Source organism: Solea senegalensis, linkage group LG15 (genome assembly GCF_019176455.1).
Source record: "Solea senegalensis isolate Sse05_10M linkage group LG15, IFAPA_SoseM_1, whole genome shotgun sequence".
In the NCBI taxonomy this organism is placed as follows: domain Eukaryota; kingdom Metazoa; phylum Chordata; class Actinopteri; order Pleuronectiformes; family Soleidae; genus Solea; species Solea senegalensis.
The window spans coordinates 8,872,749-8,896,354 of NC_058035.1; the positions used below are offsets into that span (position 1 = coordinate 8,872,749).

Consider the following 23,606-nt stretch of genomic DNA (forward strand, 5'->3'; position numbering starts at 1 on the left):
TATGCAGAGATTATTAATCAGACACTCGATAATTGACAACTAATGGACAATTGTGTGTAGGTGCAAATGTGAGAGTGAATGGTTGTCTGTATCTGTGTGGCCCTGCAGGCCCTGGACTGTGACCTGTTGGGGACTGGGGACAGAAGAGACAAATCACGTTTAAAATTTCAACAGATCTATTGGTCTACCACTGTAAATATGCAACAAGAATTTTAAACCACTCTAGTTAAGCCTTTTTCAGCACTGTATCATCACAAGATATTAATGTTATTATTCGGAGGGACACGCGGGGTGGGCCAGGCTCAGAGTTACAGGGGGCTGTCACATTTTGATTCAGCTTAACCAACAAAAATGGTTCAGTTTAAAATAATAGTTTGGGATTAAACAGATCAGTTCACAATGTTAAAAAAGGTTTACCTCCACGTCTGTATGTAGCAGGCATCCTCAGCACATACCTCCACGAGCTCCTCTAAATATGAGTGAAAAGTGGCTTATTATAAATCTCCTCAAAATACAAGAGTTCAAGAGCATGTGACGTGAAAATCCTCTATTTGACCCAAACAAAATGGATGGCACCACACACACAGATTTGAGGAGCTACTCTTAGACTGCATTAAATTCCATGTATTTTAACAGCCTACACAAAGCATTATCCCTAACATTAACCTTAACCAGTTAATGCCTAACCCTTACCTTAACCTAACCACAATTCTAAGATTAGTCCTAATTGTAATCAGTTACCCAGGAATGAGGGTCTGCCTAATTCAGACCAGGTTTTGGTCTCCATGAGAACCAAGGTCAGTGTATGCCAGAAAAGGGGCAACAAACACAAGTACACACATGCACACCCACACTATCCTTATAAGAACACTCCATTGACATCCATGTAATGTAAAACCATTACCAAAGCCTTATCCCCAACCTTAATCCATAATCAGTTAGACTTATCCCATATGCTGTTGTGTAATGTTGGATATTTAGGTGTGATCATTAGGATGATGTAAGATTTCCTTGATCCTTGACCTCCACGTTTGAGTATTACACTCTAAAGTCACTGTACGTTATTCTTTGATTGCGTTAAAAACAGTTACTGTTGTTGAATAGACCGCCGTGTACGAGGAGAACGACGTGACGGGCGAGAGGTCCTCCCATGTGATGTGATGTGACTGAGGCCTGACTGACGGACTGTGCCTCTCTGTAATGGCTCCTCCTGCTACTGTAGAACGGGACTAGACGTAACACCAGCGCAGGGGAACGGGAACAACACACCGCGTACGTTTTACTGGAGCCGCGGCTAAACATGGCAGATCGTAAAATGACAACAAAAAATACATAAACAATGTGCTCGGTGTCGCCTCTTCTGCTGTGAAGGCTTTAGCATTTCTTTCAAGATTAACAACACCCCAAATGAACTCCGTCAGAGCAAGCAACGTTAGCAGAAGACCTAGGCGAGTGTCGAGGCCGCGCCCGGTGCAGCCGGAGAGGAACCACCAGGAAAGAGGTGACGTGATATCGCTGAACCCTTTGGCTTTTCTAACAGTTCGCTTCCGAGTTGAATTGTGTTTGCAATTATTAAATAGATCCATGTGTTGTTTGTGGTCATATGTAGGTGTGTACAGTTGAGAAGCGCGGATATTTGTGTCTAAATAGTGGATAGTCAGGCAGCCAGGAAACACCGAGGCTTACGTTTTAATCTAGCATTGAGGCCGCGCTTTGTTTTGGTTAATTCTTTTAGGAGAGTCTGTTTTTCTTTTACCTGTCTGGTCTCATATCGACGATAAACGGTGCATATTGTCAGCTAATTATACGCCTGTGGTGTGAATGGCACTAATTAGATTATGGGTTGCTTGGTTCACAAGAGACAAACGCAGATAGTGATAGACGAAGTGGCTTTGCCTGTTGTTTTAGCATGCTACATGGACGGAGCCTGTGCTAGTTAGCTGTTATTATTAGCATTTATTGCTAGCTACCTGCGTCCTGGCGTTATTAAAATGTTGCGTTATTACTGTTCATAATTAAGTAGCAACGGACTATTACACTGACTTTGAGGTTTTATTTCCATGAACGATGTGTAAACAGAGACGGTGTGTCGTAAACGAATGTCGCCTACATTTTTTTCCAAAGTAAACATTAGCTAAAGATGCTCTATGTTTAATCGCCATTGCTGGACGTTGGTATGAGACACCTGGGCAACAGTGATCGGTAACATTACAGGTGAATGTGTTTGAGCGTCGTCTGGTGCTCCAGTAGCATGTTGTGATATTGGATCTCACAGCATTAGCTGAATGACAAACAGCAGTGGGTTAACTCCTGCTCATCCAATTAAAACAGTCCGATAGGAAATTAATTTCTGTTCATTATGATAAATGGTCTTTGTGTTATTCTTGCTGTATCAATGAAATTGTTTAGACATGACCTAGATACATGCACTCATTTGTCAGTGTGAAATGTTTACATCATAGACCAAGTGTCTTTTTATGGTGATAGCTATCAAATTAACTAATAATGTATGGTATACATGCTGTTCAGTAAATCTGTTTATGTTGATCAAGGCAGGAGAACATGAATTTGAACTTTTTCTGAGATAATTTGATTTAATTAGCTTTGTTACATGTACAGTGTTTGTAGTGGTTGCTGGCCCAGTAGCTGGGAGAGTCATCTTTGCAACCAGAGCAACAAGCACACAAGAGTTTGCATCTCCCATTCGGGGTAGCATCAACTCATCACGTCATGGTGAATGGGTTTATAAATAGATTTCCGATTTACTTCAGGGTTGATGCTAGGGTTGTTTTGTTTTGACTGTTGATTGAATCCTCTCTTGATAGGATCTGTAATCAATCCATATTAAAAGGATCAGCCAATGAATGTAACTGTTTTTGTGTGCCTTATGTGTTGAATACTGCTAAGGCAATTGCCTTTGTTAATCTGGTCATTTTTTTTGCTTAATTCTGACAGATTCATGTTTTTTGAAGCTGCAATTTTATGAATATGAATAAAACCTAGCCAAAGGTGTAAATTCAGGCCTGTTCACTAAATGCTCTATGTGCTCCAGGAGTTCACTGCAAAGATTATACTGTTTTATGTGGTGATTAGTATTGAGTAAAGTCTGAAATTCTTAATATGCATTGGAAACACTACATTTTGACCATGTAATACATGTCTCTTGTATTTCCTTCACTTGTGTAAGATACAGTATTTTGTATTCACTTAATTAGTAGTATTGCGTTTGTTCATTTTTTAAACTCTTTTGTCCCACTTCTAGATGAGGACGTTCCTGCAGATATGGTTGCAGAAGAATCCGGTCCAGGAGCTCAGAATAGTCCCTACCAACTTAGAAGAAAGTCTCTTCCCAAGAGAACAGTGTGTCCGACAAAGACGAACATGGAGGTACATTTTATTGACTCATACTGACCTTCTTAAAAAAAGATTGAAGAAATGTTTCGTGAAGAGGCACTTATCAATCTTATCAATACTTCAATCCACCCACTGACTTCTTTTTGATCTACAGGGTGCTTCCACTTCGACCACAGACAATTTTGGACACCGACCTAAGCGTCCCAGAGTTTCAGGGAAGTGTCAAGATTTACCAGGTAAGTTTATATTCTCTAATTTTTCAAACATTTGAGAAGAGGACTGGTGGGCAAAAGTTACGTGCATTCTCACATACTGAACGCCATTATCAGAGCATAATTATATGTATTGTTAGTCATATCATGTTTGCTAGTAGAGGCCAGTTAATGCATCACTCTGTCATGTTGCCCTTGTGTGGTCATTAAAAAACCTTTTTGGAAAAGTCATGAAGAAGCTACACAAGCTTCAGAAAGTGGAAATTATAGCTGTTTTATTTGTAGCATTTTAACTTATGGGTGGTGCTGTGGCCATTGCATTATTTGATTATTATTTGTTTTAAAATCAAAATCTCACCCTCCTCCCAGCAGCTCCAGCAGAGCAGTATTTGCAGGAGAAGCTACCAGATGAGGTGGTGTTAAAGATCTTCTCGTACCTGTTGGAGCAAGACTTATGCCGTGCTGCATGTGTGTGCAAACGCTTCAGTGAACTGGCCAATGACCCCATACTTTGGTGAGACATGTTGAAAAATGTATTTTCTCTTGATCACTATCCTGTGTCACTTTGTTTTTGTTTTGGGTCACATAAATATTACTATGAATACATTGCACAACCCACCAACAGTCACTTATACAGTCTATAGCTTCTTGTTCAGCTTTTTCTGAGTTGATGCCTTCAATGTGTATTTGTTTGTGTGGATCACCAGATTTGAATTTACAAACAGTGTGGTTTGGATGGTATTAACCATCTTTGTGTCTTCATGTTTCAGGAAGAGGCTGTACATGGAAGTCTTTGAATACACACGGCCCATGATGCACCCTGAGGCAGGGAAGTTCTATCAGATAAACCCAGAAGAGTACGAGCAGCCAAACCCTTGGAAGGAAAGTTTTCAGCAGCTGGTATGGATCCTCTTGTGGCCTTAATGACTCACTGCTGATTATATAAATGTCTTGCTTTATGCGTTTTTCCTCTGTTCCTTATCAAACATTTCACCTTGAAAGTAAGACTTTTGTCATCATTCTCTCATGAAGCTAATGCCCACAATTGGACAGCTGTCGGAACAGAGCATTACTCTTTGTAGTAGACAAATGTGGCATTGCATTTGTTGTTTCCATCTGTGCGACATTAAAGCCCACTTTGTACAGACACCTAATGTCATGTGAGAGGGCAAAACCACAGGCCATAATGGTGATATTCAGTAAGCAGAGTGTAGAAGAGAACTGTGTTTTAATTGTATTCTTTTACAATAATTTGACCTTGTAGGATTAATTTCTCTTGATGAAATATGTTTTACAATTTTTTGGTTTCAAATTTTTTTGCATTAGTGGTGCCATTCTTTTGGAGTCTTCATTACGTCATTGTAAATCATTTGTTTCTTTAGTGTGTGTATGAATAATTGTGTTTTTAATTTAATTTTTACAGTACAAGGGAGCACACGTTAAACCAGGCTTTGCAGAACACTTCTACAGTAATCCTGCCAGATACAAAGGGAGAGATAACATGTTTGTAAGTTAAATGATTAAAATATCTTCTTTTAAGTCTGATTCCCCTTAAATGCTCCTGTCATTCCCCTGATTTGTGATGTTGTCTCCAGTACTATGACACCATTGAGGATGCTCTCGGTGGAGGTCAGGAGCCTCACTTTGACGGCCTGATATTCGTCCACTCTGGTATTTACACAGATGAATGGATCTACATCGAGTCACCAATCACAATGATTGGAGCTGGTATGTGTGTATATGTGTGTCTTGCATCATGCGTCATTAAGGCAGTTACATGTACTACATATGTTAAGTGTTGTTTCTGTTTAATTTCTCTTCTCATGGTGCAGCTCCTGGAAAAGTAGCAGAGAAGGTCATCATTGAGAACACAAGAGACTCCACGTTTGTATTCATGGAAGGCTCAGAAGATGCTTATGTTGGATACATGACCATTAGGGTGAGATGACTATTAAATGTTCATACCACACGTTTGCTCGGTGTGTCATCGTTGTTCTAAACAGTTTTTGTGTACACTGCAGTTCAACCCTGATGATAAATCCGCCCAACACCACAATGCACACCACTGCTTGGAGATTACGGTCAACTGCAGCCCCATCATCGATCACTGCATCATACGCAGCACATGCACAGGTAGTTGATCTTTTAATCCAAGTCTGTGTGGGTATATTTGGATGTGGATATTTATGTAGTAATACATCTCTATCCTGCTTCTTTCAGTGGGGTCAGCTGTGTGTGTTAGTGGCCAGGGTGCTTGTCCCACAATCAAGCACTGCAACATCAGCGACTGTGAAAATGTTGGTCTGTACATCACTGACCATGCACAGGTAACCCGCAGCTTTTCATCCATATTGTGCATTCTATTAATACAACAAGGCGGGTGACCGAATCCATATCATAGTACAGTTCTTTTGCTTCACTTTACATTAGTTAATTAAGTAGGAGTAGCAGGGATTTTTCATTTTATGTGAAGTTGACGTCATTGTGTTTAATAAAACAAAACCTTCAACTTGATCCTTTAAGGGAATATATGAAGACAATGAGATTTCAAACAACGCTCTGGCTGGGATCTGGGTGAAAAATCACGGAAATCCCATCATCAGACGGAATCACATCCACCACGGCAGAGACGTGGGTGTTTTCACATTTGACCACGGCATGGTAAGATGTATCTCATTGGTGTTTGTTTTACAAATTAAAGCTGTTGGACTGTTTGCTGACAACTGAAGTCTTTTTTTCTTGAATACATCAGCACTTTTAGTTGTGGTGTCTCTGTGGTACTGTGGTTGTATAGTGCTCTTATGTGTTTGCGGCATATCTAATATTTAGAAATATAAAGTGTAAAAGTTCTCCATCATTTACTGGAGTATTTCAGTTGGAGAGACAATATCATTTGAATATATTCCGTCCATTTCCCCAGGGTTACTTTGAGAGCTGCAACATTCATAGGAACCGTATAGCTGGATTCGAGGTGAAGGCGTACGCCAATCCAACTGTGGTTCGTTGTGAGATTCATCACGGTCAGACAGGAGGCATCTACGTGCATGAAAAAGGCCGGGGCCAGTTCATTGAAAACAAGATCTATGCAAATAACTTTGCTGGTGTGTGGATCACATCTAACAGTGACCCCACAATAAGGTCAGTGTGGTGTGGCTTTCAGAGTATTAAATTGAGAGTATAATTTAAATATGATCATTGGTCCATGCAGCGTTGTATTTTGTCCTTTTTTAAAAAAAATTCTTGTTTTGTCCAAACAGGGGAAATGCTATTTTTAATGGCAATCAAGGTGGTGTTTATATTTTTGGCGATGGCCGAGGCCTCATTGAAGGAAACGACATCTACGGTAATGCCCTAGCAGGAATCCAGATCAGAACAAACAGCTGCCCCATTGTCAGACACAACAAGATCCACGACGGCCAGCATGGCGGGATATACGTGGTAAATATACATATGTGTACATTTTTAAAGCATATGCTGCCATTTAACCCACACATTTAGGTCTGAAACAATTGTTCTAAAAACAGCACATAATGTATGGGTTGTTTTGTGTGGTGCAGCATGAAAAAGGACAAGGCGTCATTGAAGAGAACGAGGTGTACAGCAACACACTGGCAGGAGTGTGGGTGACGACAGGCAGCACGCCAGTACTGAGGAGGAACAGGATACACAGCGGGAAGCAGGTAAGATGACAGGGCGGTTACAAGTGTAATGGCGAGGATTAAATGAAAGTCAAGCATCAGAGTTCTGGTGTCGGCTGATGTGATGTAGTTTGACCTGCACTAATGTCATAATTCTCTGCTAATATGGGACGTGTATTTGTAATGTCGGTAAATGTCATATAGTAACATAAGCATAAAAGGCATGAATAAATGAGATAACGTTTTACGTCGTTTAAACAGGTTGGGGTCTACTTCTATGATAATGGCCATGGTGTGCTGGAAGACAATGACATCTACAATCATATGTATTCTGGAGTTCAAATTAGGTGCGTATAAAATTATTACAATACTAACTTAAGTTTGCATGTGTTACAACAGATAAATATGCTTGTACATTCACACTCAGGACCTAGTTAGGAAAGGAAAAGTATTAAGTATTATTGAAGCAGTGTGTTGTTTTGTTTTTTGACAGGACTGGCAGCAATCCTAAGATCAGGAGGAACAAGATCTGGGGAGGCCAGAATGGAGGCATTTTGGTTTACAACTCAGGTGAGAGGCTGATTGGGGGCTGATTGGGGGCTGATTGGGCTGTTGCTCACGAACTGTTTGAGCATGACGCCAGCATTCTTCCCCATTGCCATAATGACCAAACCTGAACGCTGACCGTTTTTCAGGCTTAGGCTTCATCGAGGATAACGAGATCTTTGACAATGCTATGGCGGGAGTGTGGATCAAGACGGACAGCAACCCCACTCTGAGGAGAAACAAGATCCATGACGGCAGAGATGGTGGAATCTGTATATTCAATGGCGGAAGAGGTAACTTTTATATTAATGGTTCAGTAAGGTTGAGGATGGTTTATTGTCAGAATTTGAATGTACTGTTCATTATTATTATTTTTATTTTTATTTTTTTTGCCTTATAACAAAAAAATCTTTTGAGACTTAAGTTTGCATAGTTTCAGTTGGACACTTTTTATAGTTAATTTGCATGCATGGTTTTTGTAATTGACTGTCTTATGGATGTCTTCAGGGTTGCTAGAAGAAAATGACATCTTCAGAAATGCCCAAGCAGGAGTTCTCATTAGCACCAACAGTCATCCCGTCCTACGAAAAAACAGGATATTTGATGGTTTTGCTGCAGGTGGGTAAAACCGTGTGCACATGCCGTTATCTGTTATATGGAATATTTTTTTTCTCTGATTACGGCTTTTTAACATTCCTCCACTTATATCAGTGCCAACTGAGCTCACTGTGAAATAAAATCTGTTTGTTTGCCAGGTATTGAAATCACCAACCATGCCACAGCAACTCTAGAGGGCAATCAGATCTTCAACAATCGCTTTGGGGGATTGTTTCTCGCATCTGGTGTCAATGTTACAATGAAAGGTACTGTCACAGCAATTTCTCTTGGCAAAACAAAACAGTCTGATCCAAATGTAACTGACTGCATTATCTGTGCTTTGGTTTTTCTTTTAGATAATAAAATATTGAACAATCAAGATGCCATTGAAAAGGCTGTGAGCAGAGGTCAGTGTCTGTACAAGATTTCAAGTTACACCAGCTACCCAATGCACGATTTTTACAGGTAATGTGGTCAAAGTGATTGGAAGATCCTCAGCAGTTAATTCTGTTTTGTGATCACTAACAAGCAAACTCTCTCTGGGTTTCGCACAGGTGTCACACCTGTAACACAACAGACCGCAACGCCATCTGTGTGAACTGCATCAAGAAGTGCCACCAAGGACACGATGTGGAGTTCATCAGACACGATAGGTCAGTCCTAATGAACCATAACATCTTTCTTGCACGAGTACACGACAACAGCTCATCAAAACATTAACCATAATGGATACAGTGAGGAAGTCAGGCAGTAACAAACAATCTCATTCTTTCTGTATGATTGTAATGTTCTCTTACTCTCGAGACAGAACAGAGAATCTCAGTTCTGTCTGTGTCAAACTGTAATCACTAAAAAAAACTTCATTGTGTTTGGCTGCCACAATGTTGGCCTGACAGGTAACAAGGAATATTACAGCGGATAAAACTTCTGTAATGATTGTAAAACCTTTTTAAAGACATTAACATGGTTATAAAACAATGCACAATCAACATCTAAATAAAAACCTGTCTTATATTGAACTAAGTAAGACTTTCTTTGGTATTAGCATTACTGATTTATGCAAGTTTATATATTTCTGTTTTCAGAAGTCCCTAAAACTTAATTTAATGTCATGTTAAAGTAGATTTAATGAACACTTGGCCATCAGTCATCCTCTCCTATCCAGTATATTGTGTCTGTAGTTTAACCTGTCATTATTTCTCCTCCCTCTCCACCTGCAGATTCTTCTGTGACTGTGGTGCAGGGACGCTGTCTAATCCATGCACGTTAGCCGGAGAGCCGACTCACGACACAGACACACTGTATGACTCAGCTCCTCCTATAGAGTCCAATACACTGCAGCACAACTGAGCAAAAGAGCTGAGGTCCTTTTGTGCTCCAGCGGGAATGGACATAAAGACACTTTAAGTTGTGCCATGGAGGAGGAAATCCAAACTACAGGTTCACTTTTTTCCCAGAGCATATACAGTGACTCAACATTTTAAGACTTCAACACGAATATGCTAAAAGAAGACTTTTAGACAAAAAAAAAGAGAAAAGTCTGGTCGTGGATGCCTCACATTTTTTTTTCCAGTTATTTTTCAAAAAAATAAGAAAAAGTTGGGACAGAGCAGAAGAGCAGCTGACTCAGGGTTTGTGGGTGTGTTGGTTCAGTCAAGTGAAACCGATGAGAGGTGAACAAAAAGCCACAGGTTCGCCTGCTATTAAGAACTGGAGGAATGAGTGGAATACTGCAGTAATGTACAGCCCCATCACCAACAGACAGTCAGAAGAGGCACAACTTTCTCATGAAGAGGCAAAGGCCCAAAATACAACAATGCTTCCATCACTGGGCATCCGACGTGCCCGTGCGATACGTACGGGAAAAATGATCAAGCACTTCAGCTTCTTTTGCCCCCCCATCCGCCCCCACACAACTGTTGAAATTTGATTTTAATGCTTTTTGTGTAGTTTTGTATTTTTCATGCAAAGATCTTACTGTACTTGAATGTCTTTATTTTATTAAATGTGTTTAATTTTTTTGTTTATTATACCCTAGAATTGCTGTAATTACTCATGTCGCAGTATCTAACTTCTTTCTATGAAAGAGATCGGAGAAAAGAGAGAAAAACACTATAAACATTTTTTTTCTCCAGCAACGTTGACTCACATTTGCAATACAGTGAAATAGATGCTGAATTGTGCTTTCACAGGACTCGTTAGGGACTGAACAGTTGTTTTTTACGTTAATGTATGCATATGTTCCATTTCTCATGCAATACAAGTTTGCATAAGGTGTGGTGAGAATGCAACGAGGAGAAAAGGCTGCAGTTGTATCACAATTTATGGATGTCATTTTGTAATTACAATACACTTTTTATTGGATTAAACTAACTGCTGGTTTTGTCAAAGGTTTTTATGTATTACATGATGATCTGTTGGTTTGTACCCTCGGTGTTACACAGATTTCAGCTAAGTAGATTTCAAAATCTACAAGCAATTTTATTCCCTGTATTCGAGTCAATGGACATGCACATATGCTGCTACTTAGTCATTATTACACATATTTGAGACATGATTAAGGCTGAGACTAAGTCTTGTGAAAGTACAGATATTTACATTTATCCCCTCATTTGTCAATGTTGCTGGAGAACTTAGTTTTTACTCTACTGAAGCTGAGACAAGTACCTATATACAGCGCTATATGGTTTCACCCCCCCCATTCATGTGTATTGGTGATTGTGGGTTCTCATACAGATTGAAATGTATGCATGTATCATAACATCTAGACTTAATATATTGTGAAGTATTCAATAACCATTATGTAGGCGCTAGTGTGCATTAAAAGGGATTTCCTAGATGAAACATTGTCTTTTTTTAAAAAATAAACTTTATTAGATCGTTACAGTAGTGTATTTTTTTTTCCACCCAAGAGCTGACAAAACAAATTCAGCAACAAATCATATTTTAGAAATTACAGGTTGTTGAGCACCTGAACAAGTGAAATAAAGTGTGTGTTGCCTTGTGTGGCGTCTTCAGCAAACTGGCAGAGCTTCCTGCAAGAGCAGAACAGACAACAACGTCGTTGTTAGTTAATACCAGTTATAAATTCCTGCTATGAATGTTAACTGCAGTCCCGGGACAAAGCAACAGATACATACTTAAATAGCCGGAGGTTGATGGTGCTCTTCTCAAACTCTCTGGCCTTCCTGTGTCCTGATTGGATGACCACCTCTGGCAGGCTGGCAAGTCGAGCGGCGTTGAAGCCATAGCTCTTTGGACAAGCGCCAGAGATGAACTTGTAGAGGAATGTGATGGTTTCTTGACTCGGGTCCTCACATTCATTCTCTACCATGCAAGCCTGGGACAAAAAGGGACAAAGCAGTGATGTAACACTTAGTATCAGAACCCTGCACATGATTTGAGATTGCTTGTACACAGAAATGACTACTTTATGCTTCTTTTTGTGGAAAAATTGTCCCCATTATTCCCACACTTTTCATAACACAAATAAGCCATTAGAAAACCACAATCTCCTCTACTGCAATGGTAAGTGGTTGTCAGTTCTGATACGTCTTTGACCATAATCATCAAATACTAGCAGGCAGATGCTAGAATTAGTTTTATTTGCACACAAATCCATTAGTGATAGTGAATGTGAGCTTGGCATTTAACCCATCCTGTCTACACCAGTAGTGAACACACAAACCAGGCTCAAGAGCAGTGTGCAACACTTTCCTTCCTCTTGACCATGTGCTACATTCAGTCTCAACTTTTCCACAGCATAAATAATTTTGCTTTGCTGTACTCACCATTAGAGTTGGGGGTAAAACATTGATTCTTAGATGCATCGCGATTCAGACTGGACGATTCTGAATCGATTCACAAATGTCCAAATTCGGATTATTTAAATGTTAAAAGACGCAAAATGGATGGTACGAAAAGGTGGAACTCGGAAGTGCAGAACGCCGTCACCCGGACACTTTATGGGGATATTTAACTTCATTCATTAATTGATTTTATTAAAATATACAGTACCATGTGGTAAATAGATATATTACAGCATTGTAGAGTATTGTGTATGTATGTATGTATGTTATATACACACACACACACACACACACACACATAAATATGTATACATACACACATATATACATACACAAACACACACACACACACACACACACACATACACATACACACACTTTCAAACTGTCAGGTCAAAACGTTTCCATTAAAAACAAAATAACACATCAACAACAAATCTATGGATCACACCAACCATCTAATGACAGCTGAGCCAGCGGATCATTTCATAAGGACAGGTCGAGATAACGCTGCTCTGTGCCGAGCGTCCGCAGAGGTGGAGCTGATCACCTCCGACAAACGTCGCTGCCAAACTATAAATACCTCATATCTTAATACAAAAACCACATGTTTGAATTCTAAATGACTAATTTCTGACTTCAAATGATCTTAAAACTGCGTTACGGGATACAGAAAAATATTTATTTCAGATTTATATTGTAATATCTGTTGCTATGTTCTGCCAAAATGCATTCTGGGCTACATGGCTTTCCCAAGTATGCTCACCTGATGCATACTTGGTAAAATGGGCAGAGCAAGAACACTTCCGGGTTTTAGAACCGTCCTCGCTGTTCAATTACTTGAGAATTGGAACAGAACTTGGACTGAGGCTGATGACGTACAGGAGTATGCACAAGTATGGATATTGAGAAACGGCCTTTATCACCATGATTGGAGGCCAATGTCACATGTGTGCCAAACAAGAGAAATGAATGAGAGCCACACGGGTGCTAATGACGCTGAGCTGTTTTCAAGTAAAAGCGTGACCCAGTCTACATTTTGTCTTAAACATGTAAATTGTGATAAAACATGTTTACAATGCAGCTGTAACTCTCAAGTTCACACATGTTATTTAGTTTAATAAATAATAATGGGAATGAATTAAACTCTTGTTTCTCATTACAAATGCACAAAAAATAGCTGTGGGTAAGTGGTGAGTGATCAGAGTGAGATAAAGACTTTCAAAACACTGATTGAAAGTGCATCGAGGTGTATCGACTATCATTTCATCATCGAACAGTGGCCCCTGAATCGTAATCGTATCGTGAGGCAAAGATTCCCAACCCTACTCACCATGTGGCCCAACCGCACAGCAGGGTTGTTGGTGTAGTCCTCCACCAGGGAGTGGTAATGTGTCGAGAACAGGGTACGACAGCAGATCTTCTCAGCAAGCTCCTTCACAACAGCACTGGCAATCGCTGTGCCATCATATGTGGCTGTGCCCCTTCCTGCAAACAATTCACAGGCAAACAATTAAACTCCAAACAAACCGCCATAGTAGAAAACTGAAGAAACCATCCAGGAACATGTGCAACAAAAACTTCACTTACCTAATTCATCCAGGAGCACAAGTGAGTGGTTGGTGGCATGGTGCAGGATGCTGGCAGTCTCGCTTAGCTCCACAAAGAAAGTACTTTCTCCTACAGAAAACGGAGCCCACAGAAGAACTTGTGAACCATCATTTTACAACACAACATATATTGGTTATCTAAGGTGTTCTAAGGTGTTACCGGCCATAATGTTGTCTGAGGCTCCCAGGCGGGTGAAGACTCTGTCAACTGGTGTGAAGCGCAGGCTCTCAGCGGGAACATGGCAACCCAGCTGAGCTAGGATGATCACAAGTCCACACTGCACACAAAGAGCAGTGGTGCATTTGAATATGGGACAACAGAGACACCAAATAGATCTCCTGAGCCCACCATTTACCCATTAGTTTTTCTATGTACATCTATGCATGTCCATAAATGACCCACCTGTCTCATGAGAGTGGACTTTCCACCCATGTTAGGCCCTGTGACAAGAACACACAAGGCGCCACCTTTCTCCTCTTCAGTTTCACCACTACCACGACAGCCAATGCAGATGTCATTGGGGATGAAGTCATCACCAAAGAAGGTCTTGGTGACACAGGGATGGCGGGATCCAACAAGGTCAATGAAGGGAGCTTCGTGGTCATCAGCGCCGGGAAGCACCACCTGTGGCCTCCCCATTGGTCCGTCCCCACCCTGACTGTAGCGGGACAAGGCCAGCAATACATCTGTGGTACAAAAAATAAAGCCAAATTAGTCGCTGAATGTGCTTTAAAAACTCAGGAAAATTATAATCTCAGTATTTTATGGAACATTTATGCAGCTCAGCTATGTCATAACTTAATTGAATGAATAAAACAAAACATTAGGCCAAGGGATGGCGCAGTGAAACAAACAAAAACAGAGGTACATTTCTGCCTAAAACAAACATCACTGCTGTCTCCATCACAGTCAATCCTAACTATTGTTTGAAATTAAACAGTTACTCATTCTACAAAAAAAACAAAACATATCCAGCACTCAGACTGTTGCAACTTCCCTGTACATAGACGTTACGGAGAGATTGTGTATATTGATAACATCTGCAGGAAATGTATTCAGAGCAGACACCTGCAATACCAGTGTGTCTCTATTACAGAACAAAAAAAAATAAATAAATTAAAATTACTTTGTGCTTGTCATTTAAAAAAACTACTTGGGCAATTACTTTGACTAATATTGAAAATTAAATTCTGATTAAGAGTAACTAAAGTATAATTACCCAGCACTGCCATGCACTCCACACTAGTCTGCCACTCTCTGTAGTTTCTGTCAAAGTTGTAGAAGAGCCTCCTCATGCAGTCTTTCAGGGCAGCGTCTCTCTTCTCCTCAAATCCCTGCAGCTCTGAGAACAGCCGTTCAGTCTCCCGTGTTACATAGCGCTTCCAGCCCTTCTTTGTTGATTTCACCTCGTACTCTTCTGGAATATTCCTCTCCGAGATGCTATCCGGCACCTCCATCTGGTAGCGGTTTCGTCCTGTTCCCCAGTAGGACATGTTTCTACAGCCGAGCCTCTTCTTCTGTCTGTCCAGGTATTCCTGCAACTCTCTTTCACAGTTCTTGATCTCAGCCAGAGCCTGGTCGAACTCAGGATCAAAGCCAGTCTTTGGGGTTATGACACCAGTAGTGCGGGCTTTCTGATGGTCAAAAGATGTGTCCCAGCGCTTGAGCTCAGCAGAGAGGTCAGGAAAGAGGCCATCTTTTTCACTTTTAACAGTCACAACTTGACGGAGCAGCGTGGAACAAAATTCACCTGAAACTGGAGCAAGAATAGAAATAATATCCTGCATAGTTTTGAAACCTTCCAGTGCAGAGAGGAAATCAGCTATCTTGCGCTTGCTGTAAGTGACCTCCTCATAGAGAACCGCTCTGCTGTCAGGGTGGTCCTGACCCTTCGGGGTGCCAATGCTGTGGATTTTACTCAGGAGACGTTCCAGATCCGGGAGTTTCTTCAGCAGGTCTGACACCTCTGTAGCCTGAGCCTGAGCTCCCATCAGGTCCTCAACTGCATCCAGTCTATCCTTTATGGATGTGGGATTACACAGAGGAGCACAGAGCCACTGCTTCAACAACCTCTTTCCAAAAGGGGTGGAGCATGTGTCCAAACGCTCCATGAGTGTCCCCTCTGTGCCTCCTGAACCATTCTGAAAGATTTCCAAGTTTGCTAAAGTCACCCCATCAAGGACCATTCGCTGAGAAGTCTGGGAAAAGAAACTGGCAGGTCCAGCGGCTCTCTCCATCTCAACATCAACTGGGACATATTCTTCAAAGTTAGCCATGGAGAGCAGCTCAAGGTCTACCAGACATTTTTTCAGGTAAAACATACATCCACCCAGTGCTGACAGCGCCAGTTCATAACCTTCCTTAGGAGTAAGGCACAGGGAATCACTCTCAGACGTCATCTTCTTTAGAAGAGGAGGAAGAACATTGTTCCCAGTCTCCATTTCCTTGCTTTCTTTGAAATACTCTTCCTCTGAGAAGGTTTTTAGTGTCTTCTGGGCATCCCAGAATTGCGTTCCTGCATTAAGTCCTTCCTGCAGGGCAGAGGACAGCGAGGCCTTGAGTATTTTACGTGTTTCAACAGATGGGTTTCCCTTCTCAAAGAGCACCTCCACTGGGGAAAAGTGTGCTATCAGGGTGCGCAGACGTGAGCAGTGACGATCATCTGGGAACTGACCTACATGAAAATAACCCACTGAGGTGTCCACAAAGCAGACTCCATAAGTGCGGCAATGACCAGAGCTTTCCTCTTCTGCCTTCTCCTTAAAACTCAAGAGGAACTTACTCTGACTCTCTGAAGGAGCACCGTCCAAAACACTGTAGGTTTGAGTGCCACGTGTGATAATGCGACAGACCTCTCTTTTCACCACACGGTCAAATTTTGTGGGCTTAGCCATGGACTTACAGCGTGCTTCCATCATATCTGGGGTTTCCGTCTGCTCCACTCGAGCAACCTTATATCCTTTCTGGACCAGTACATCCGAGAAGCGCCCAAAGCCAATCTCTGGAAAGCCCGAGTGTGCCCAGGTCCCCTTCATGAATGTCAGGCCCAGCTCGTTGACTCCAACCACAGCATCCATATGGTAGAGCTCATAAAACTTCCCCACCTTGTAGAAGATCACTGTATCAAACATATCGGATTTCAGCTGCCACCACCGACGCATGCCAGGCGTGACTCTGTTTAGAAAGTCTTCAGGGACATACAGGGTGGTAGGATCATAGTCATCCTCCGATTGTCGTCGCCTTCGACTGTCTTTTCTCCTCCCATCGTGCAACCACTCCAGTTTGTCATGGTCCCAAACGGTTGCGCCTCCACTGGTGCCTGAACCATTTGCCTGGCTCTCAAAGCTGTCAGGTGCAGAGAAGGCTGACAAACGTGACTTTGTGTCAGCTGCAAGAGGTGCTGGAGCTGCTGGAGCTCGTTTAGGTGCAGAGACAGATGGGGTTGTGGATGCTTTGGATTTTACATTAGGAGACTTTTCTGCGGGACGTTTGCGCTTCACAGGCTTGATGGGGCTTTCAGCTTCTGACTCTTGTGTGCTCTCCTCTTCCTCCTCCTCCTCACTACTCACAGTTCCTTCCTCCTCTTCATCTTCGCTACTTGACGCAGCATGTTCTGGTTTGAATTCCTCACCCGAGTCGTCACTGTCTGAGGCAACAACAATGCGACGCCGCTTAGCCTGGTTGCTCTTTTCTGTTGAAGCACGGGCTGAGCGGCGACTGACTTTAGATGGTTTCACTTCCACAGGTTTCTCGTCATCGTCATCACTGATCTCTTCATCAGTTACACCTGACTTGTCAAGCTGACAAAGCAAAAAAACAAACAAAAAAAGACTTACATGAGTGTTGTTGGCATACCTGGATACAACCCCCCCAGTAGTGACATATGTATTAGTATTTTAATCATACGTCATAAAATATTTTAGTTAAAATGCAAGCTTTTTAAGATTCACTTTATCAAGATGCTAACAAAAATGTAAAAACAATGTAACCTCCATTTCTTCATCCTCCTCCTCCTCATCTGATGCATCTGTACAGAGGGGCATCTTTAATCTTTTCTCAGGACTGTCAAACATGACTCCATCAGCAAGTTCCATTGCATGCCGTATAACAGGCTTGCCACTAAAGAACACCCCTCCGGTTTTAGCATCACTGCTGTCCGAGCCTGAAAAAACAGAATATGAACTAAGTATTCCGCAGTTGAAAGACAGAAATAATGATAGCCAGAACAACATAATTAACTCAAAGTTCAGCGTTTTTGTTTTTACAGTAAAAGCAATTGTTACAAACCTAGATATTCTCTGATATATTTAGTGCTAACCCATCCTCTTGTCGGAGGTTCATCAAAGAAATGGACATGTATGCGTTGGGCTCGACCACGACCCCTCATCTGCTGTCCAGTCAGAGGTTGGGGCACCACCATGCATGGCCACCAGGGGTGTCCCTCCAGTTTTGCCCACACTAGGGCGCCAGCACTGAATGGGAGCGTGGAGCTGCTGGACAGAAAGAACGAATTAGTTCAAGCATTTAGAAACAGAGTTTAGGTTACATGGCACCAAGGGCAGACTGCAACAAGTTAGTACTGTGCTGAAGAGACATTATATTCATGTTTAATTATGTCAATTTCTTACGTTAATTAAACAGCCCTAACACATGCACTGTAATTTCACTTGTCATATGACCATGCGTGAGGACTACATGTGAAAATGAGCTAGCAGCCAAGTCTGTTACAATGCAGCTTTCCTCTTACAGAGATGTATTTTGAACATTGATACATACATTTAATGTAATAAAATGAACTTGATGCATGCATTTCTATCTTAATTCAAGACATACCAACATCATCTTAAATGTCACTCTGTATAGATGCAAAATAGGATGCAAATGTATTGCATTTTTTCCACACTAGAAGCTCACTGGCCCCTAGGTCATTTTAGTTTGACACCCTTGGTTGCTATAATATATTAAAAGAGCCCATACAGTGTTAAATAAGATGGTAGCCACTTGTAAATATCCCTTTAATTCCACACTGTTACATTAGATGGATTAGCATTGATAACAGTACAGTGTCCAGTTTTCATTAGGTTGCTTGATATTTTTATTCCGATGTCAGGCTAAAATTAAACGCACAAAATGAACATGAAATAAACAGATTTGTTTTGGATTTCATCAATTCTATAACACATAAAGATAAAAGTTCACTTTCGAGGCAACACGCTGGAGCACACAATAGTTTCTTCTTTATTTTCTGCTTTATTTTCTAATTGTTTTTGAGTTTTTATAACCTGAAATTAGTTTTGTCATGTGTTATTACCATTTTTAGTAAAAGGTCACTAGTATGGATTAGGTGGGAGGGAAATTAGTAGCAAAATGTGACATTCACTGTCCATTTTTAAGTAACCGTTACAGTAGCAGTTACCTTACACCAATAAACAAATGATTAATAAAACCGAATTATCAAAGCCGCAAGTCTATCTATCCTATGATTCACTAACTGCATAGACATATGTAGTTGATTTTAAATCAATGTATAACTGAATAACTGTTGGCCAGTGCCAAACGTCTCTACGCCACTCCTCCACATTATCACCCACCTTTCTTTGGTTGTAGCGGCCATGTCACCAAATAGTTTCTTAAACCCTCCTTTTGCGGACTTGCAGTCCGTTTTTGATTTGACTTTGTTACTCTTGGTCGGTTTTTGTTGCTTTAATTGTTGCTGTGTCTGTTTCGCTTCCTCTTTCGGAGAAGAGTTGGACTTCTCCACCGAGGAAGGCAGGTCTGCCTCGGCCGGAGAAGGACTCGGCTTCGGCTTCGGCTTGGAGACCGGTGGCGGAGACTTGGAGAAAAAGCTGAAAAGAGAGCTTTGTTTCGCCATGATTGCGACTCAAAAAGCAGCTGTTGTTATATTTAAACAGAATAAACTAGCAATAGCGTGTGCCTCCTCGCATCAACAAGCACACAGCTTCACCACGGCGCGAGAGCGTCTCACTCGCGGGAAAGAGACGCACGAGCCCCCGCCAATGACAGGCGAGTGGAGACGTCACATGGTCCCGATATAGTGCCAACGTGACTTCCGCCCTGACCTGTTTTGGCGCTTAGATTATTTCCGGGTTTTTTCCAACTTTATTGAGACAGTTTATTATTTCCGGGTTTTTTCCAACTTTATTGAGACAGTTAGATAGATAGATAGATAGATAGATAGATAGATAGATAGATAGATAGATAGATAGATAGATAGATAGATAGATAGATAGATAGATGGATGGATGGATGGATGGATAGATAGATAGATAGATCATTTCCCTCAGATACAGTAAAGGGGTCAAACAAGACAAAACTGATACATTCTGATACAGTTAATTGGCTGTTTTTTTTAACTTTACTCTATGTGATTATAAGCATTAATAATATAGAGCAAAACGGGTGGTGCAGGTAATGAGTGTCCTCTGTGTGCTGATTAATGTTGCACAGCTTGATTATGGAGCATCATGTAAAGTCTATAAACTGCACTACTCAATACTACCAGCAGAGTGCAGTACAATGCCGGAAACCTATGAGTAGCACAGGCAAAACAAAAAAAAAATCACTTCTGGCAACACATGAATTTTCTAAAATATCTCTGGAATATTCCTTTGCTAGTTATTGACACACAACTGAGTCACATGCTGTCTTTTAGTGAACATGACCTAGGAAACATTAATGTGTGGCCATTTTGTGTAGTGCAGACATTAGCAGAACACAAGCATTCAAGCATAAGTCAGAGTTGAATTGCACAGCCCTTGTTTCAGAGGCAGTCTTGAGATGAAATATAGAAGTGTGCCTGCAACTTTCAAACATAAAATAAATGCATACAGTATATTATTCATTACTGCCAATAGTGAAGTGAAAATATTACTGCTAAATACTAAAGAATGTTAACCATATATATTTTTAAACAGTAAAAAACCATCGTCCTGCATATGACTTAGTGTGTGGCTTTTTTAAATACATATTCAGTGCGTAAATACATTAGTTATCATGTATTCCTATCCAGAGGGCACGTGTATATCAGATAATATGGATGATGCACTATAGCCTAAAGTAGTTAAAAGATAGACTTGTTGATGAATGATGAATGCAGTTTACTGTGGAGTACAACAAAAAAATAAATTTCCTCATAGTAACTTGCAATAGGTCTCCAGGACATAGACTCCTGAAAGGCAGGCAGATAATTACATGTAAAAAAGGAACAAAAAAAAAAAAAAAGGTAAACATTTCCTGACATAAATAGGCTTCTTTTCCCCTCCAGGCACCTTCAATTATCTTTGGAAGAAAAACACAGAAATAACATTAATGATGACTCAGTTTTATTCTAGTATAGCCATGAGGTCATGCCAGTGTGAGTCAGCATAATAAAAATACCGGGATCCTGAAATTAAAGCAGCTATATGGAATTCAGCCATCGTTATTATTATCCTTCCAATGGAATACAGCAGCTTCCCATGCATGAATGAACCGAATGTGGCACCCAGAGGACCTGGCCTCATTCCACAGTTCATCAAAGAGGAGCCAACGGTCCTGATGGTGCCACTACTGCAGCTCTCTAAAATTTTAAACTTTGAAAAAGTCTTAATGTTGCTTCTAGGATAGGAGGAGCACATGAGTGCAACGTGAATAAAGAGAGTCCCTCTTCCCACTTCAAAAACCCACCAGCAATACATTTAGAAACAAAGACAATGTCTGCTAACAGTCTGACTGCCAGTGTTTGGAGAAAAGTCCACCACAGCTGTGATGATCAGCCTGATGATCAACCTGTGTGTGATTGTCAACACACCTGCAACCCATCATACACACACTCATCCACATGCAGAGAGAAAGGGACAGAAACAGGGAAAGACCCTGGGCTTGTTACACTAAGAAATCATTTGTATGTACAGAATGAAACATACTTTCTTCCATATTTGTTTGCTCAAACTTTCACTTATCCATTTTCAGTCAGAACACAGAAGCTCAAAAGCTTTGAAATATTCATCAGAAATTGAAAATATTTTCCCAATAGTAGTAATTCAATAACTTTGAAATGATAGAATTGGGAAAGTTCCCCTGCATTTTTCGTTGGAAATGGAATTATTGATACTAGTTTTGGTTGGCAAAGCTCAAGACATGTCAGTGCAGAGACATGATGCCACCACACTGCAGCACAGTGTCAGGGCCTGGGTAACAATGCTTACACGCTGAATTTATTTTATTACTGACACCTGTGCTTTTTTCTATACTGTATCACATTAATTGTCTTGGATGAAAACAACCTGTAGAGGAAGAGCATCAGCCAAGAGGAAAGATTACAGATAAAATATGTCTTTAAACTGTAAAATAAGAGCTGATAATATCAATATTTACAAACAAAAAAATAATCTTTGTATTTATCACTGACATTAACATGAATAAATAACTAAGGTGAAAACTGAAGTGCATGTTTTTCTTTACATCTGTAGTGTGCAAAGTGTTGCCCTGCAGTCGCACTGACAAGGCTGATGTGAGGTGTTTTCTATTTAAACTACACCAAGTGCATCATGTATCTATATATTCCAAGCTCAAAAGTCCTTTTAAAAAGGAATAACAGCCTTTTTTTGTCCCCCCGGAGCTGTTTTGATGTGTGCGTATCAAGTGCTGTGTCACATCGGCAAGAAATATAAGGTGCAACCTTGGAGAATAATATAAAGCTCTCTTTCCCTTCCTGATTGTGCAAGGCCGTCGTCATCTGGTCAGGCAAGATTAAAAATAAATAAATACACGCAGCACATTTACATTTTGAACCATGAATTGCGGCTGCAGCACAAGGCTCTTCTTCTTGAGAAGTGCAGAATAAAAGTTACACTGTGAATGCTCATTAATGACTGAATTGAATGGGAACTCCTCAGCAGCATATTAAATAAGCTGTAATGATTGTAATGATCAATAAATCTGCCCAGTAAGGAAGCGCTTTTGTCTTCTTCTACCCACTGACAAAAGGAGAACGTTTGGGTCATGTTTACTGATGGTAAAGTGGCCGCATATCAAATATTAATTGTCCTTAAAAACTGTTCCCTTCAGCAATTTAACCTTCAAAAAAGTTACATTAACACACCAAAATGCATTCATAAGAAATGACGCTATAAAAATAATTTTAAACCAACATCAGTTCTTTTCCATACATTTGTTACGATGCACCTTGATTTTATATATTATTTTCAATATTCTTCGTGCAAATTGGATTATTTTTGGTTTGATTATTGCAGCAATATGCACTACATGTGAAAGATTAGCAGAAACATTTGTTTATATTTATTGTTTTCTTTTTTGCAATGTCATCATTTATAAAATACTCACTTTAACATGCCTAGAACATGTTATTTTTGTTTTTGTCAAAAATAGTGATTTGAATGGGGTTGTAATGAGCACATTTTTGTGCGTACTGTACGTGTGTTAGTGTGAGTGTTTCAGTGAACGTTGTTTAGACTCAAAATAAAAAATACATACATTTTTCACAATATGCATGAAAGCCAAAAACACAGAAATGTGTCTCGTGTGTTTAAGGGTTAAGATAAACCATTTTACAAATGCTGTCGTGTACCGCTTTTGTTTCTGAAGGAACGGCCAGATTGCAGGATTTCTCTCCTGGCATTTTCTTTTAGTCCCTGAGTTTTTATTGCAGCAGCACTTTTGATGTGGGGAACGATGTGGGAGAATTCCTTAAAACAGTTACATAATCACATCATATTCTGGACTTCAACAGCCGTCTTCGCACACACCAAGCGCGTGTGGAGCGAAGCAGATGCAACAAAGCTGAAGAGAAGAGGACAGAGCCTCTTTCTGCATCATCA

The 23,606-nt window shown here is 40.6% G+C and overlaps 2 protein-coding genes across 6 annotated transcripts; one reads left to right on the plus strand and one right to left on the minus strand.

Annotated features, from left to right (window-relative positions):
• The first annotated feature begins 1,058 nt into the window (after nt 1-1,058).
• On the plus strand, nt 1,059-11,231 carry fbxo11a (F-box protein 11a). 4 transcript variants are annotated; one of them, XM_044045426.1, is made up of 22 exons: nt 1,079-1,501; nt 3,263-3,387; nt 3,509-3,590; nt 3,936-4,080; nt 4,337-4,466; nt 4,990-5,073; nt 5,162-5,294; nt 5,399-5,505; nt 5,588-5,699; nt 5,787-5,893; nt 6,090-6,227; nt 6,487-6,704; nt 6,824-7,004; nt 7,124-7,246; nt 7,466-7,551; nt 7,698-7,774; nt 7,900-8,043; nt 8,258-8,368; nt 8,506-8,613; nt 8,704-8,812; nt 8,902-9,000; nt 9,568-11,231. In XM_044045426.1, exons 1-22 carry the CDS (start codon nt 1,408-1,410, stop codon nt 9,695-9,697), a joined length of 2,643 nt encoding a protein of 880 aa, XP_043901361.1. In that variant the 5' UTR covers nt 1,079-1,407; the 3' UTR covers nt 9,698-11,231. The 4 variants fall into 4 exon arrangements, with proteins under 4 accessions (XP_043901363.1, XP_043901360.1, XP_043901361.1 ...); XM_044045427.1 differs by having other exon boundaries at nt 3,939-4,080; XM_044045428.1 differs by lacking the exon at nt 9,568-11,231 and having other exon boundaries at nt 1,059-1,501; nt 8,704-8,754.
• Nucleotides 11,232-11,287: 56 nt separating this feature from the next.
• Nucleotides 11,288-19,767, minus strand: msh6 (mutS homolog 6 (E. coli)). 2 transcript variants are annotated; one of them, XM_044045424.1, is made up of 10 exons: nt 19,359-19,767; nt 18,055-18,257; nt 17,757-17,929; nt 14,987-17,567; nt 14,170-14,453; nt 13,927-14,044; nt 13,747-13,836; nt 13,490-13,644; nt 11,488-11,687; nt 11,288-11,382 (listed from the first exon to the last, which is right to left on the minus strand). In XM_044045424.1, the coding sequence occupies exons 1-10, from the start codon at nt 19,637-19,639 to the stop codon at nt 11,301-11,303; spliced, it is 4,167 nt and encodes a 1,388-aa protein (XP_043901359.1). In that variant the 5' UTR covers nt 19,640-19,767; the 3' UTR covers nt 11,288-11,300. The 2 variants fall into 2 exon arrangements, with proteins under 2 accessions (XP_043901359.1, XP_043901357.1); XM_044045422.1 differs by having other exon boundaries at nt 18,055-18,260.
• Nucleotides 19,768-23,606: the final 3,839 nt, after the last annotated feature.

What these genes read in the sequence shown, in the direction of transcription:
- fbxo11a (XM_044045425.1), top strand. Translation starts at nt 1,408, where the DNA reads ATGAACTCCGTCAGAGCAAGCAACGTTAGCAGAAGACCTAGGCGAGTG. An exon ending in TATATTCAATGGCGGAAGAG is followed by an intron (nt 8,044 to 8,257) that starts GTAACTTTTATA and finishes GGATGTCTTCAG; the next exon opens with GGTTGCTAGAAGAAAATGAC. An exon ending in ATTTGATGGTTTTGCTGCAG is followed by an intron (nt 8,369 to 8,505) that starts GTGGGTAAAACC and finishes TTTGTTTGCCAG; the next exon opens with GTATTGAAATCACCAACCAT.
- msh6 (XM_044045422.1), bottom strand. Translation starts at nt 19,639, where the DNA reads ATGGCGAAACAAAGCTCTCTTTTCAGCTTTTTCTCCAAGTCTCCGCCA. An exon ending in GCCGCTACAACCAAAGAAAG is followed by an intron (nt 18,261 to 19,358) that starts GTGGGTGATAAT and finishes CTTTCTGTCCAG; the next exon opens with CAGCTCCACGCTCCCATTCA. An exon ending in GGAGTGCATGGCAGTGCTGG is followed by an intron (nt 14,454 to 14,986) that starts GTAATTATACTT and finishes TTTGTACCACAG; the next exon opens with ATGTATTGCTGGCCTTGTCC.